The following is a 15,620-nucleotide window of genomic DNA, read 5'->3' as shown; positions in this document are numbered from 1 at the left end:
GGTGACTGTCTGTGTGGAGTTTGCACATTCTCCCCATGAATGCACGGGTTTCCTCCCACAGTCCAAAGATGTGCAGGCTAGGTGAATTGGCCATGCTACATTGCCCATAGTGCATTAGTCAGAGGGAAATGGGTTTGGGTGGGTTACTCTTCGGGGGTGGACTGGTTGGGCCGAAGGGCCTGTTTCCACACCGTAGAGAATCTAATCAAGATTTATCACCTCTTAATGAGTTAACTTCTCAAATACAATCCTAAAACACTCCAACAACTAAAAGTAAGCTTAAACTTTATCGTTTGTTGAAGTTGCAAACTAAGGTGAATTTTTTAAGGCAAATTTTCAAAGGTGAACATTTTTTAAAAAAATTAATTTTATAATTTTCTTTCTTTATAAATTAATTTTAAATGATAACTAAATTATGCAGATAAGCATTTTTGGAAATTGATTTCAGTCGATCTTTACGGGGATGTGTAACTCCACGTTTAAAATAGTGCCTTTAATGAAGTAAACTGCTGAATTCACAAGGAGCATTGCCGAAAAAAAATGATTCCAAACAACTATTGATATAAAGCAAAGAACTGCTAATGTTAGAAATCTGAAATATAAATAGAATTGCTGGAGAGACTCAGTGTGTCTGACAGCATCAGCGGAGAGAGAAACAGAGTTAACACTTTGGAACTAGTGACCCTGCTTCAGACAATAACACCATGATAAATTAGGACAACTAACCAATAGCTTCGCCAAACAGTTTCCATGAGGGCCTTAAAGGATGCATGTGATAAAGAATAGCAAAGGTTAGAGAAAGAATTCCACTGCCAAACTGCTGAAGACATAGCACCACAACGCTGGAAAAATTAATAGTTCATAACCCTTCTGTGTGTGGACCCCACACAAATATTGATAGAGTTCCATCTCCCTTTGGTCACACTGAATGTCTTATTGACATTGATAATAAGACCTGAGCACCCATCGATTGCAGGTTTAACAGAGATAACACATGGATAAACAATTGTCGTGACATATTAATTGAAATCTATTGACCTCATTGTAACCCCACTGGTTCCATAGGATCCTCTAATGAATTCCCAAAGTTCAGAGAAAGTACCATAAAAGCCATTGTCCTAAAATTTCAACTTTGTCATTAAGTTATGGCTAGTACTAATATTGACTGTTTTTCCATTGCCCTGAAGATCTGCATAAGATTGTAACAATATATAAGAAAGCAATTGAAATAACTATATGCGGTCCCATATTCGGTCAGCAAGTCACTCTTTATTTACACATGCCCAGTACATGGACTCTGACCAGCTATCTCAGAGCCAGTCCCTGGAGGATTGAGAATCTCTGAGACTCCTGTTTCTACCTGTCAGCCAGGACTCCCTGATTGGCCTAGGTTAACAGCCCCAGTCAGGGATCTCAGTCTCAATGAAATCTACCTGACCCTCATTGTGGGCGATACGGTGGCACAGTGGGGGGTTAGCACTGCTGCCTTACAGCGCCTGAGACCCGGGTTCAATTCCCGACTCAGGTGACTGACTGTGTGGAGTTTGCACGTTCTCCCCGTGTCTGCGTGGGTTTCCTCCGGGTGCTCCGGTTTCCTCCCACAGTCCAAAGATGTGCGGGTCAGGTGAATTGGCCATGCTAAATTGCCCGTAGTGTTAGGTAAGGGGTAAATGTAGGGGTATGGGTGGGTTGCGCTTCGGCAGGTCGGTGTGGACTTGGTGGGCCGAAGGGCCTGCTTCCACACTGTAAGTAATCTAATTCCAATCACTATAGCAAATATATTTCATTATTAAAAATTCCAGCAAGGTCACTTACTAAAGATTTCTCTGTCTGGTTGTTGACAAACATGGAAACCAATTGTCCCATTTTTGATTCTCCAAATCAAAGTTTCAGCCTTTGTAGTGTTTTGTTTCTATTCTGCGTATAGAGCAAGAATTCTCCTCAATTGCTTAGAGTCAAAGAATGTTGATGCAATTTGATTACAGGAGAAAGTGAGGTCTGCAGATGCTGGAGTATCAGAGCTGAAAATGTGTTGCTGGAAAAGCGCAGCATGTCAGGCAGCATCCAAGGAGCAGGAGATTCGATGTTTCGGGCATAAGCTCTTCATCAGGAATGAGGAAAGTGCGTCCAGCAGGCTAAGGTAAAAGGTAGGGAGGAGGGACTTGGGGAGGAGCGATGGAGATGTGATAGGTGGAAGGAGGTCAAGGTGAGGGTGATAGGCCGGAGTGGGGTGGGGGCGGAGAGGTTAGGAAGAAGATTGCAGGTTAGGAGGGCGGTGCTGAGTTCGAGGGATTCGACTGAGACAAGGTGGGGGGAGGGGAAATGAGGAAACTGGAGAAATCTGAGTTCATCCCTTGTGGTTGGAGGGTTCCCAGGCGGAAGATGAGGCGCTCTTCCTCCAACCGTCGTGTTGTTATGGTCTGGCGATGGAGGAGTCCAAGGACCTGCATGTCCTTGGTGGAGTGGGAGGGGGAGTTAAAGTGTTGAGCCACGGGGTGGTTGGGTTGGTTGGTCCGGGTGTCCCAGTGTAATTTGATTACAGTCAAGATTCAGATATTCCCAAGTGCATGGAGAGTTACATCCTCATAGAAATTCTGCACACCTTATCTGCGTAGGGCAAAGGTAAGCATGTCACTCTTATTCCAGATTGCCCATTGAGTTGCAAGATTACTTGGAGCTTCTTGGGAGGCATTCATCTGCTGGATGAAAGCAAAATACAGTGGATGCTGGAAATCTGAAAGAAGCACAGAAATAATGCTGAAATTGAACATGTGTGGCAGCATCTGTGAAGATTAAAACCAAGTTAACATTTCAAGTCTGAACAAACGTCTGAAGGTGAGCCATACCGGACTTGAAACATTAACTCTGTTTCTCTCTTGACAGATGCTGCCAGACCTGCTGAGTTTCTCCAGCATTCCTCTGTCAGAGATAGGTCTAGATATTTTCTGTGATGTGGGGGTGCTGGTGTTGGACTGGGGTTGACAAGGTTAAAAATCACACAACAGGTTATAGTCCAACAGCATTTATTTGGAAGTACTAGTTTTCAGAATGCTGCTCCTTTATCAGGTAACTGGTGGGGCAAGATCATTAGACACTGAGTTATGAAAGACTTAACAACAGTCTAGGTTTATTCAATATATTGTTTCAATTTCATGGCACTGTGATATTTTACAATAAACTCTGTGTCTTATGATCCTGTTCTGATGAAGGAGCAGCACTCTGAATGTTAGTACTTCCAAATGTTGCACATCTTTGAAGCAGACAGGACAGAACTCAGGCCTCCTGGATCAGAGGTAGGAACACCCCTCATCAATGAAACATATCTAACCAATGAGCCAAGCTGATTAATTATTAATCACAAGTGCCCTGAAAGATTATACAGGTTAAGTAGGTTTAGAATTGAATGACCTGGTCAGCCACAGATACTGAATCTGTTCCAATCTCCCATCATATTTCCATTATCCGAGAACCAAGTCAAATGCAAATGGATCCTGAAGTCCTCCTCTTTCCAAAGAAAACTAGTACTGTGGTCATAACAGTGGCATGTCAAAGAAACGCATTGGCTAAGGTGGGGCTTTAAGAAGCTTGAAAGGTTCTATTTAAATACAAGTCTTTTTTTTACCTTTGCATTGGACATTAGTGGCTTTACTGGATGTACTGGATGGATGCACTGCCATTTTAACACAGACATAACAAAGGACTCAGTGCTTGTACTTGTTGGGAAGAAAATCAATTTCTTACTTTGTACGAATCTAATTTTGTTTCATATTTTATAGTTGGCATTTATTTGAAAACTACAATGTAAGACCTATTCCCAGCCATAAGTAAGGTTTTAACAAGGCCTCCTGTGAAAAAGCAATTGAGTTTAATTATGATTAGATTAGATTCCCTACAGTGTGGAAACAGGCCCTTCGGCCCAACCAGTCCACACCCACCCTCCGAAGAGTAACCCACCCAAACCCATTTCTCTCTGATCAATGCACCTAACACTATGGGCAATTTAGCATGACCAATTCACCTGACCTGCACATCTTTGGACTAAAGGAGGAAACCAGACCACCCGGAGGAAACCCACACAGACACAGGGAGAATGTGCAAACTCCACACAGTCAATCGCCTGAGGCTGGATTTGAACCCAGGTTCCTGGTGCTGTGAGGCAGCAGTGCTAACCACTGAGGCACAGTGCCAGCTGAAACTAGACCCTCATTGAGTGAGTCATATCGGCCTTCTGGATTAAGTACTAAGTAACTCCAAGTTGGCTAGTTTTTTATGTTCCTAAGCACTAGTTACGAAAGAGTGCTGGAGTAAGGTGATTAAAGGAGATTAGGGAAGGAATGGAATGAAGTATTCTGTGGCTTTTAATAAATTTTTTTGGTGGATTGTAGCTGAAGGCCCTCTCGGAATAGCCTACCCTCAATGCTATTTCTCCCAGCTGAGCAAGGCACCTTGCCAACTGAGGACATCCCAGGGTGTGCCACAGAACTGTGCCAGCTGCTGGGGCAGGATATGGGACCTGACGGGCTAGGTGGCCATCCTATCCCAGTGGCTGTCAAGCGACAACTTCACGCAAATAGCTGCTTCCAAAGATCCATTGGGAACCCGTGTGAGATCTCTTAATCCTCAGCCAACAAATGTAGCATGGCAGTTAGCAGTATAAATTTGTATCAGATCACACCATCTTGTTTCTGAGTGATAAGGTCAGCAATGTGGTCTAGGCAGTAGGCTTTGTCATTACAGCTGGGCTCCCTCAGATGTCATGACTCACTAGGAAATTTCACTGATACCTCAGCCCCACATCATCACAAAAGTTTAACCAGCTTGAGCAAAGTTCTCCAATTTTACTGTCTGATCATCTCAGATTAACTGAAAATACTGATCAGGTTTCTGCACTTGATAAGCTATTACTGTCTATTCTGAAGACAGGAAAATAAAATATGAATTACCTTCTTATAATCTTACTGGTTTAAACCCTGTTACCTTCCTAAACTTGTACACACCCAAATGCAGACAGACAGAAATTGGCTCCACAGAGGTGGGTGCATACATAATGAGATGAAGAGTGGAGAATTTTTTGAGATACTTTGCTAAGCCGACAGAAAAACCCTCCATGAAACTCCCTGAAATTGGCTTAGCAGCTGACCTTTGGTCAAGTTCAATTCTCAGTTTTTCTTCGGGAGACATTTTGACCGTCTTGCCTGTGAAATCATTTGATAGTTTGCATATCAGTCCCAATATCTGGATCTGGTGAACTGGCCTTAGGGAGGGCATCCAAATTTCTGAAAGAGATTTGAATCTCATTTGCGAGTGACTAGATTTCCTGGTACTGGAACTGCACTGTTCATATTATCACAGCCTACGTACATGAAAATAAATTTGTTCCAATTCACAAACATGCTGAAAGCTGATTAAAAGATATAAAATTCTCATATGGACACAAAATATCCTGATGGTTCGACATGATTACAAGAATCCACCAGCTTGAATTATCCTAAATCAGAGGCTTTTTGTCTACACATTTATTCATCACCTTGTTCCTCCTGTAGCCCAGTTTATAGAATGAAACAATGATTTATGTGTTCCCTGTTCCATTTACGTTAATAATCTATCTGTTGGTTATTGTGGTTTATAGATTAATTCTTCGAAATAGGCTTGAGAACACAACGAGCTGCTTATTTCATGGATAACATAACGTCAATATGCATTTTACCCAAAGGATTGTTGTTGCAACTTGGCTGTAAAATTGTACTTTTGTTTTTAATTCAAATTTATAAAATGTTCCCATTTCCTCTACCAATAAATTAATTATTCACATGAAAAATGAATGGAAAATTCCAGACAATAGTCTCAAACATGAGAATGTAGTAGAGTATAATTCAAATATATTCCTCCCTAATTCAACCATTCATGATTAAGGTAAAGCATTTGGCATCTAATGAAGACTAAAACTCAAGTAGACATCAAACAGACAGTAAAGCTATTTAAAAGTTGTTTTTATTATTATTCCAGTTTTTAAAGGCAAGTTTATCTCCTAAACCTCTCTCCCCACCCCATTACAAGTAAAAAACTAGATCTGTGGTCTAGGTTCTGGGACTGTGATGGGAAATTACAATATGGCTTGTTCCATGTTCTTGTCTTATCCAGATTCCTATTTGAATGAAGAACAAAACTTAGTTTACTCACATTATACTTGAAGGACACATTTGTCTGTCGGGATCTTTTCTCTGCTAGGAGATCTTTGACAGTGTGCTTGACGCGGACTCCTTGATACACACGTTTAGAATGTTCCGAGTGAACTGTTAAAATAAAAATAGAACTGAAGAGGAAAAATTACTTATGGAGGAACGCAGCATTAACCTGAGACCCCAGTCTGCCCAAGCATCTTGCAGCGAATGACATTCAAAGTGAATGGCATCTAACATTTAAACATTAACAAAAAAATAAACAAATGTAATGCACATATCCAAATGTAGGTTCAAGGAATTTGTTGAAGGAACCATTTAATAGTGCTGATCAGCACAGCTCCATACCAGATTGTTTCTCATCCAACTGCTGTTTCCAGAAAAGGGTCACAAAAGAGCAATCAGCTGTGGAAAAGCTGGACAATGCTTCTTTATCCTTACCAAGGCCAGTTATAATGTCCCAAGCATTGCACAGACTATAGCAATGATATTCAACACTGAAGTAGGAAATTTACATGTTTGTGGGTAATTGCTGTCTACCTTTACATAGGTAAATGTATAGACCTATGAGAGAGATTTTTACCAATAAAATAGACTTCAATTTCAGACCAATTCCAGACTTGCTGTCTGAATCTGACAAAATCTGAATGATGCTGAACAGAGGCTCCCAAGTCTCAATCCACATCAGGTTGGTAAGAAGGCAGATTGCATTACAAAATCTTTGGAAAATCCTGTGGATATGCCAGGTACTAGCATGTCAACATTAAGATAGGATTAGCCCTTCTGCGTCTACAAACATTTAAACTTTCAATTGCTGGATCAAGAACTCTAGGCTCCAGTTACTTGACTGTAAAATGTCATATTCAAAAGCATCTTTCATTTGCTATAAATGAGACAATAGATAGTAACAAGGGAGGTTGGATGAGCTATATTTTAAGGTTTGTCAATTTCTTTTCGAGCCTTCTGTTTACATTTACTTATCTGTTTGTATGTTATTATAATGGCACAATAATATGGACTTTCAGTAATTCATGTTATATAAATCTAATCTCCTTCCCACTGACATTCAATGCCCACAAATCCTCACATCCCGTGAACAAACATAAAAAATTAGCTCAATTCTCTCCAGAAAAGACTGCTTACTGTTTTGAAAGTTCCATTTATTTAAGTCTGTGGTTTTGTTTTTGTTTCTATATCAGATTAAAAGAGATTTCCTGAGTCACCTGTCATGATACCATTGCAACAGTAAGTAGAAATATTATCCGTTTCAGTACAGATATAATCAGTGAGTAATAATTTGTGTAATATCCTATTTATATATCTTCAGATATAACAGTCACCAGAGAGAGTTTCTAGGCTAACATAAAATGTGAAATAGTTCTCCCATACATTAGTAATGGAGTGATACATTCCTAAAAGGAATTACTTGCAGAAATAATGAAAAATCAAAAATTTAGCAGAACCAACTTAAGTGAAAATGAATGACTAAAGTTATTTACTAACTTTTGATGAAGTTAGCTTGTATGATTTATATATTATGAACATACTAATGTAGGAATTAGCTATAAAAAATAGGCCATTCATCTACTCTGAACTGTTCTGCCATTCAGTAAGTTCATGGCTGATCTGCTTGTGTTCCAACTTCCACATTTCCTGATAACATTTGATTAGCTACCAAGAAAGAATCTATCAATCTCCGCACTGAAGCCAATCAATGGCCCTGCCTCTGAGAAAGAGACGCCTAAAGTTGCATAACCCTTTGAAAGAAAGAAAAAATCCCCTCATTTCTATCCTAAAATGGCATCCCCCAGTTTTAAAATTCTGTCCTTACTTTATGGCTCACCCACAAGAGCAAACATCTTTTCATCTATTCAAGACCATTCAGGGTCTTATGGACTTCCATCAAATCATTCCTCACTCTTCTAAGGTCCAGTGGAAAGTAGTCCAACTTGTCCAATCTATCCTCAAAAGTCCAGATGCCATTCCAGGTGTCAATCTACAAAACCTCCTCTGAACTGTGTTTAATGTATTCATAGCCTTCCTCAAAAAGGAACCCAAAACTACCCACAGTTTTCAAGATGTGTTCTTACCTATGCTCAATAAAGCTGAAGCATTATAGCTTACTTTGATGTTTAATTCCTCTCCTAATGAAGGATAGCATTCCATTAACCTTACTAATCACTTCTTGTACCATCATACTAACTTCTTGTGACTTAGCGTTTGGGCACTACGAAATATGTAGGGTCCAACTTTAACTGTGCAAGGAGAAGGGTTTTGAGGGGATTAAAATCCTGACCACAAGGAAAAAACTTTTGAAGTGGGAGTTTTTTGTGTGTGAGAGAATGTCCCATCAGAGAGGTCCAATTTCATTTCCAGTTATGGCTCAGATTGTGATTCCTTCACCTGAAAATCAGAAGGTTGTTGTTTGAAGGCCCATTGTCAAGACTTGAGTTCAAAAACGTTGACACGTTCTCTGATTTGGAGAATATTTGAAAGTGACTTTAAACTGAGGCCCCAGTTATCTACTCTCAGGTGAATGCAGAAGATTCAATGTCATTATGTTTTTTAAAAAAAGCAGGGCTACTGTGCTGGTTGATATTTATACCACAGTCATCACAATGAACAAACAGAATTATCACATCGCTATTTGGAGCTTGCAAGTTGGCAATTAAAGTTCTTCTATTACAATAAGCGATTGGACTTCAAATTTACTTAAAACAATACAAAGTGCTTGAGACACCTTGAAGACATTTATAGTTCTATATAAATGCAAGGCTTTATCTGACACATTTGTTTTTTGATAGTTATGACATTAGTTAAATACTGGGCTGAAAGTCTGATTCACTGGTGTTTTTTTAGGAAGGAAATTGAACATCCTTAGTTAGTCTGACCTGTACATGATCAACTGTTAATTGCTTTCTGAAACAATCTAGTGGCCCATCCAGTTGTACAAAGCGGGGAAATAAATAAGCTGAAATAAATGGCCTTTCCATTAAGATAATACCTGCAGATAATTAGATAGGTACGATGTACCTTTTATTTTCAATTTTTACCCATTCTTGGGCTGTGGGCATCATTGGCAAAGTCAGCATTTATTGCTCATCTCTCATTTCTTTTTCTTTATTTCTCCAGTGTGTATCTAAGATTTGTACCTAGGTCCCTAAGATGGTGCCATGTGAAGCAACATTGTAAACTGCATTTTTGTACTTGAGTACCTGTGACAGTAAACCTAAGTCTAATTCTAATCCTAATAATTTGCCTTGAGAAAGGGGTGATGAGCTGCTCACATCACAGACTTCATGACTTAGGTACATCCACAGTGCCCAGAGGGATGTTTAAGTCTTTGACCCAGTCACAGTGAAAGAAAGTTGATATGGTTGCAAGTCAGGCCGGTGGATGTTAACTGACTGACAATTATACATATAATAAGGAACCTATTTTGATTGTGGAGACAGCTCTTAGCTGTTTAAGATACTGGAGTCACAATTCATTTTAACAGAGACAATTAAAGAGAATAATTTTAACTGACAGCACAACCCAAGTAGTGAACTTGCTAAAGGCAATGCAAGTTTCAGCGAATAGTGAGAATCGTGTACTAGCTATATTGTAATTACACAGGATAATAAAAGTTTAATACTATGATACAGTAATTGAAATGTCATTGTAAAGAGATGAAGGGAATGCAAATAAAACTTGATCAAAGGCCAATGATCAAATGATTATATTTGACATATTACTGCCCTGAATGAACAACAATTGGGGATTACTGAAAACAATCAGGTTATTTGGTAAAATTGGAGTCCTACTGATGTAGGGAGAAATCTAAATAAATATGCAAGATTGTAAGTAATATAGTGAATGTGCAGTGAAAGCACTACTTCTCAGTTAGAGCACTAATTTAAATTAAACTTAGATTTGTTGTTAGGAAGGATTCTTCACACAAGCAATTCTACAGGAACAAGTTGACTGCTGTCAGTGATTTCCTCTAATGATAGCCTTCCTCATCCGTGTTTATCTTACATCTTGAATACTTAAACTGTAACATTCTTTATTCACTCACTGTCTGTCATTGCTCATTCAACATTCCTTTTGAGAAGGTGAAGGTGAACCATTTTCCTGAATAAAATGGAATGGCATGCTGGGCCAAGTGAATTGCATTGGTGTGGATCTGGAGTCATATACAGGCCAGGGGAAGGACAAGTGATTTCCACTCATAAAAGGTGTTAAGGGACAAGATAAGTTTTCCAACAAGTCAGCATTTCCACAATCATCATTTCTGACAGCTGTTATTTAATTATAGATATGTTTAATGAGCTGACTTTGAAATTCATTGACAGTAGTGGAATTTTAACTCATCTTTGTTCGGTTTATGCCTAGACCTCTGAATTGCTAGCAACATAACCACTATGCCATCATACCACAATCTGTTAGCACTTAAAGCAAAGCGTAGGTGAGATATTGTGAAGATAATCGCTAAGCTTTGGGATTGACAGTACCTTTTAATAGGTGTATTTATATTTTAAATGGCAGAAGATTACCAGATAGTTGTCATTGCCAGCTAACTCAGAATCCTACACCACTCTGAACTAAGTATTAATAGTACAAAATCAATTATCAATCCAAAAGATTGCTGAGCTAGATAGTTCAGGAAATAAAACTTTCTCAAAGGAAGACTGATTCACTATTCCATCATCAATTGTCAAAAAGGTCTACCCTGAAACACAAAGGATGGCTATAGTCTATTGTCCAAAAGCTATCAATTAGACTTAAATTGGAAAGCAATTTATATAATGGCCATATCCTTCAGTCTCTGATGATTCAAAGACCAGAGATACAACCCTATGTGAGTTGTAATACAGGGACCTACTTGGCATTGCCTGGAAAATTTAAACTTCAAATGGCAATGACCCAACTCATGGGAAATTCATAATGTCTTTGATTCTGTGTAGAGTTGGAAGTCTTAAACAGCTCTGGGATACTGACTGGGATGACACTTGGGCTAAGATTTAATCTGAGCTGAAAATGTGTTGCTGGAAAAGCGCAGCAGGTCAGACAGCATCCAAGGAGCAGGAGAATCGATGTTTCGATCATGCCCAAAACGTCGATTCTCCTGCTCCTTGGATGCTGCCTGACCTGCTGCGCTTTTCCAGCAACACATTTTCAGCTAAGATTTAATCTGTCTAACTCCTGGATAAATAAATAACTAAATCCTTAAATCAACCCCTAGCTCCATCAACCCCCGTTCCACAATTATGGCCCCCATACTCCATGAGCATCCAATTACCCCACTAACCACTCAATTTACAGGAATGGTTCCAGGAATGAGAAACTTCAGTGAAGTTGGAACTGTTCTTCTTGGACAGAAGAAAGCTGAGAGGAGATCTGATCGAGACTTTCGAAATCATGAGGGGGCTAGACTGAGTAGATATGGCGAAAGAGTTCCTGGTCAGAAAAGAAATGAGAACGAGAGGGTATGGACCTAATGTATTGTTCAAAATAAGGAAGGGTGATGCAAGAAAAGACTTTTTCACACAGTGTAGGATGCAGAATGCACTACCTTGAGAAGTGGTGGAGTTGGGTTCAGTTGAGGCATACAAGAAAGCATTGGACAATTATTTAAATAGAAATAGTCCAAAGATGTATAGGTTAGGGAAAGGGAAATTGCCCATAGCATCCAAGTATGTGCAGGCTAGATGAACTAGCCAAAGTAAATGCGGGGTTACGGGGATACAGTAGGGTCTAAATTGGTTACTCTTCAGATGATTGATGCAGACTCGACAGGCTAGATGGCCTCTTTCCACATCATAGGGATTCTATAATTCTAGAAATAACGTATGGGGAGAAAGCAGGTGATTGGCCTTAGATAATAAAACCAATTCAGGTTTAATGGGCTGACTGGCCTCCTTCCACATAGTAACAATACACACTCACAATGAAAAATACTTCATAACAGCTGGAAGTGCTGCCCATTGGATTTGACATCAAACTGAGATCCTGATTGTCTTCCAGGTGGATAAGGAAGAGTCCATGACACTGTTTTGACAGACAGCAGTAGGTTCTCTCTATGTCCTGACCAGTATTTATGCACTAAAACAGGTGAGGTTGGTCTTTTATTTAAATGCTATTTGTGGGAGTATGTTGCCTTCTTAATGCCTAAAGTATTCTAAAACTGTACATTCAAAGTATTTCATTGCATACAAAGTACTTTTGGACATCCCGAGATTGTGAGTAGTCCTTTATATTTGCAAGTATCTCTTATTTTTGAAAAGCAAGATCACAAAACAGTCACAAAAAAGTCATCACGGATTTCAAAAGAAAAGGTTTTGTTTGGCCAACACTATTGAGTTCTTTGAAATAGAAAATCCATACAAAGTTAAAATAGTAGAACTGATTCACTTGGACCTTTAAGAGCCCTTTAGTTGATTTGATTTGTAGTTGTCACATGTATCTCAGCACGGTGAACATTTTGGTTTATGAGGAGTACGGCCAGATCATAACAAACAAGAACATACAGATCAGTGGGTGCTTAGACTGAGTGAGGCAGACAAGGTTACAACTGCACACGAGGTGCACAAAAGCAAGGTCAACATTAGATTTGAAATTAGAGAGGTCCATTCAACAATCTAATAACAGCAGGGAAGAAGATGTTCTTGAACCTGTTGGTGCATGCATATCGAGCTTCTGTATCTTCTGCCTTTACAAACGTACATACCAGCATTGTGACTTTGGTCAGAATATGTAAGCTGTGAAAGGGAAGAGACCAATTGGAATAGGACTGGATAAAGTCAGGAAATAGTAAAGGCACGAATGGCCCTATCAGTAATACAGTGCTATCAGGCAGCATATGCTCAGCAATTAGCTGCTCACTACAGCTCAGTTTGGGTTCTGTCAGGTCCTGACCTCATTACAGTCTTGTTTCAAACAAGAATAAAAGAACTGAACTCCAGAGGTGAAGGATAATAACAGTACTGCCCTTGTTGTCAAAGCAGCATTTGACCAAGTGTGGTATCTTGGGTGCTAGCAAAACTAGAGTCACTGAAAATCAGAGGAACAGAATCTCCCAGGACTAAGAAACACTCTGTAATTGTTAGACGTCAGTCATTTCAGCTCCAGGGCATCTCTGCAAGAATTTTGCAGGATGAGGCCATAGGCCCAACCATCTTCAGCTGCTTCATTAATAACCTTCCCTATATCATAAGGTCACACGTAGGAATGTCACAGTGTTCAGCATAGTTCATAATACCTCATCATTCATTAGTGACAGCACAGTGTCTCACAGCACCCAAGGGCCTAGGTTCGATTCTAGTCTTGAGTGACTGTCTATGTGGAGTTTGCACATTCTCCTTGTGTCTGCATGGGTTTCTGCCAGGTGCTCCAATTGCCTCCCACAGTCCAAACATGTGCAGGTTAAGTGGATTAGCCATGCTAAATTGCTCTGTAGTGCAGGCAATGGAAGAGGCAATGGCCTAATAGTATTATCACTGGGCTGTTAATCTAGAGACCCATGTATAATGTTGTGGGGCTCAGATTCAAATCCCACCAGATGGTGGAATTTGAATTCAATAAAAATTTGGAATTAGGAGTCTCATAATGACTGTGACACCATTGTTAATTATCAGAAAAAACCCACTTAGTCCACTCATGTCCATCAGGGAAGTAAACTGTCATTCTTATCTTGTCTGGCCTATATGTAATTCTAACATGGGGTAAAGGTCCGAACATTTCAACTCCCCCTCCCACTCTGCTGAGGATATGCAGCTCCTGGGCCTCCTCCACCGCCACTCCTTTACCACCCGATGCCTGGAGAAAGAATACCTCATCTTCCACCTCGGGAACCTCCAACCCCATGGCATCAATTTGCACTTCACCAGTTTCCTCATTTCCCCTCACCCCACCTTACCCCAGTTCCTACCTCCCAGCTCAGCACCATCCTCATAGGTCAATCTTCCTTCTCACCTATCCGCTCCATCCTCCTCTCTGACCTATCACCTTTACACCCACCTCCAACCACCTATTGCACTCTCAGCTACCTTCTCCCCAGCCCCACCCCCTCCAATTTATCTCTTCACTCTCAAGGCTCCCAGCCTCATTCCTGATGAATGGCTCCGACCCAAAACATCGATTTCCCTGCTTCTCGGATGCTGCCTGACCTGCTTTTCCAGCACCACTCTAATCTTGACTCTAATCTCCAGCATCTGCAGTATCCACGTCTGCCTTTACTTTTTAATGACTGAACCAACCATTTTGAAGTTGCTGAGTGAGGGATAAGTATTGTCCAGGACACCAAGAATAGCACCCCTGCAATACTTCCAAATTGTACCATGAGGTCATATACATTCACCCAAGCAGGCAGATCAGACCTTGATTTAACATTTCATCCAAAATACAACTCTGACAGTGCTTATGACAGTGTGGTAGTCAGCACTGCATTGCACTCAGTCATGTTTAAATTTATGATCAGTTACTGCTGAATGTCATTAAGTACTGCAACCATTATACCTGAAGATTAAAGGAATCACCAGTGAATCAAACACAAATAATATATTTCCACATCTGCTTTGGAAATAATGTTATAGCCTATAGCACCACGTAATTTTACTGAGGTTTCTGAAACATTGTATTGTGATGTTGATATATATCAAAGAAAGGAGTCTCAAAGAGGGGACAGATCAAGGAAGCATATGTTTGGAAGTGTTATTATATGAATTTTGAATCTGCCAATTGTGCAATGTAACCACTCACTCTTGCACAAAGCAGCCTTTAAAGCCAGTGTGCAGTGAACCTGTTGCAGTTAACCACCACCTGCACCTGGGGGTTATTTGTAAAGATCTCTATTCAAATATCAGGTAAACCTGATGGCTGCTGTTAAATGGATCAGAGGAACAAAAGGAAGAGTGTTTCCGGGGAATCGCGTTGACCGAGAATGAGATTTGCTTGTGTTGGTAGGAGGAAAGTAAACAGCAAATACAAAGCAAGCTCTGTCCGAATACAGCCATACCACAAATTTGTTGCTTCATTATCTATACCTTCCCTGTTCCCTTAATGAGCGTGTGTGTGTGTGCTTTTATTGTTTTGTACTCAATTTTCCTTTGTTTTCTCAAACATGGATTATTTCCCTGATGGCCATACAGGATGATACAATAACCTACGTTTTCAGTTGGGACTCATTGGGAATCCTGAGCTTGATATCAAAGATCCTCAGCCCTCACTTTCCCATCATCTTTATATTTCAGCAGACCATCTGTGGAGCCACAGTTTCACAGTTATCACACTCAACGAGTTCATAGAATCATAGAGCCATACAGCCCAGAAACACAGACTGTTTGGTCCATGCCAACCATAATCCCAAAATAAACTAGTTTGCTGCCTAGCTGCCTACTCCTGGCCCATATCCCTCCAAACCGTTCCTTTTAATGTACTTATCCAGATGTCTTTTAAACA

At 40.1% G+C, this 15,620-nt stretch overlaps 1 protein-coding gene across 1 annotated transcript in view; it reads right to left on the bottom strand.

Annotated features, from left to right (window-relative positions):
* Positions 1-15,620, bottom strand: part of pou2af2 (POU class 2 homeobox associating factor 2) — a 51,058-nt gene that overhangs the window by 24,251 nt on the left and 11,187 nt on the right. Inside the window, exon 2 of the mRNA XM_060846852.1 lies at positions 6,181-6,293. Coding sequence (XP_060702835.1) covers positions 6,181-6,293 — 113 coding nt within the window. The remainder of the gene's footprint in view (positions 1-6,180; positions 6,294-15,620) is intronic.

Source organism: Hemiscyllium ocellatum, chromosome 29, assembly GCF_020745735.1.
Source record: "Hemiscyllium ocellatum isolate sHemOce1 chromosome 29, sHemOce1.pat.X.cur, whole genome shotgun sequence".
Classification (NCBI taxonomy): Eukaryota; Metazoa; Chordata; class Chondrichthyes; order Orectolobiformes; family Hemiscylliidae; genus Hemiscyllium; species Hemiscyllium ocellatum.
This window is presented reverse-complemented; position numbering and strand designations above follow the sequence as displayed.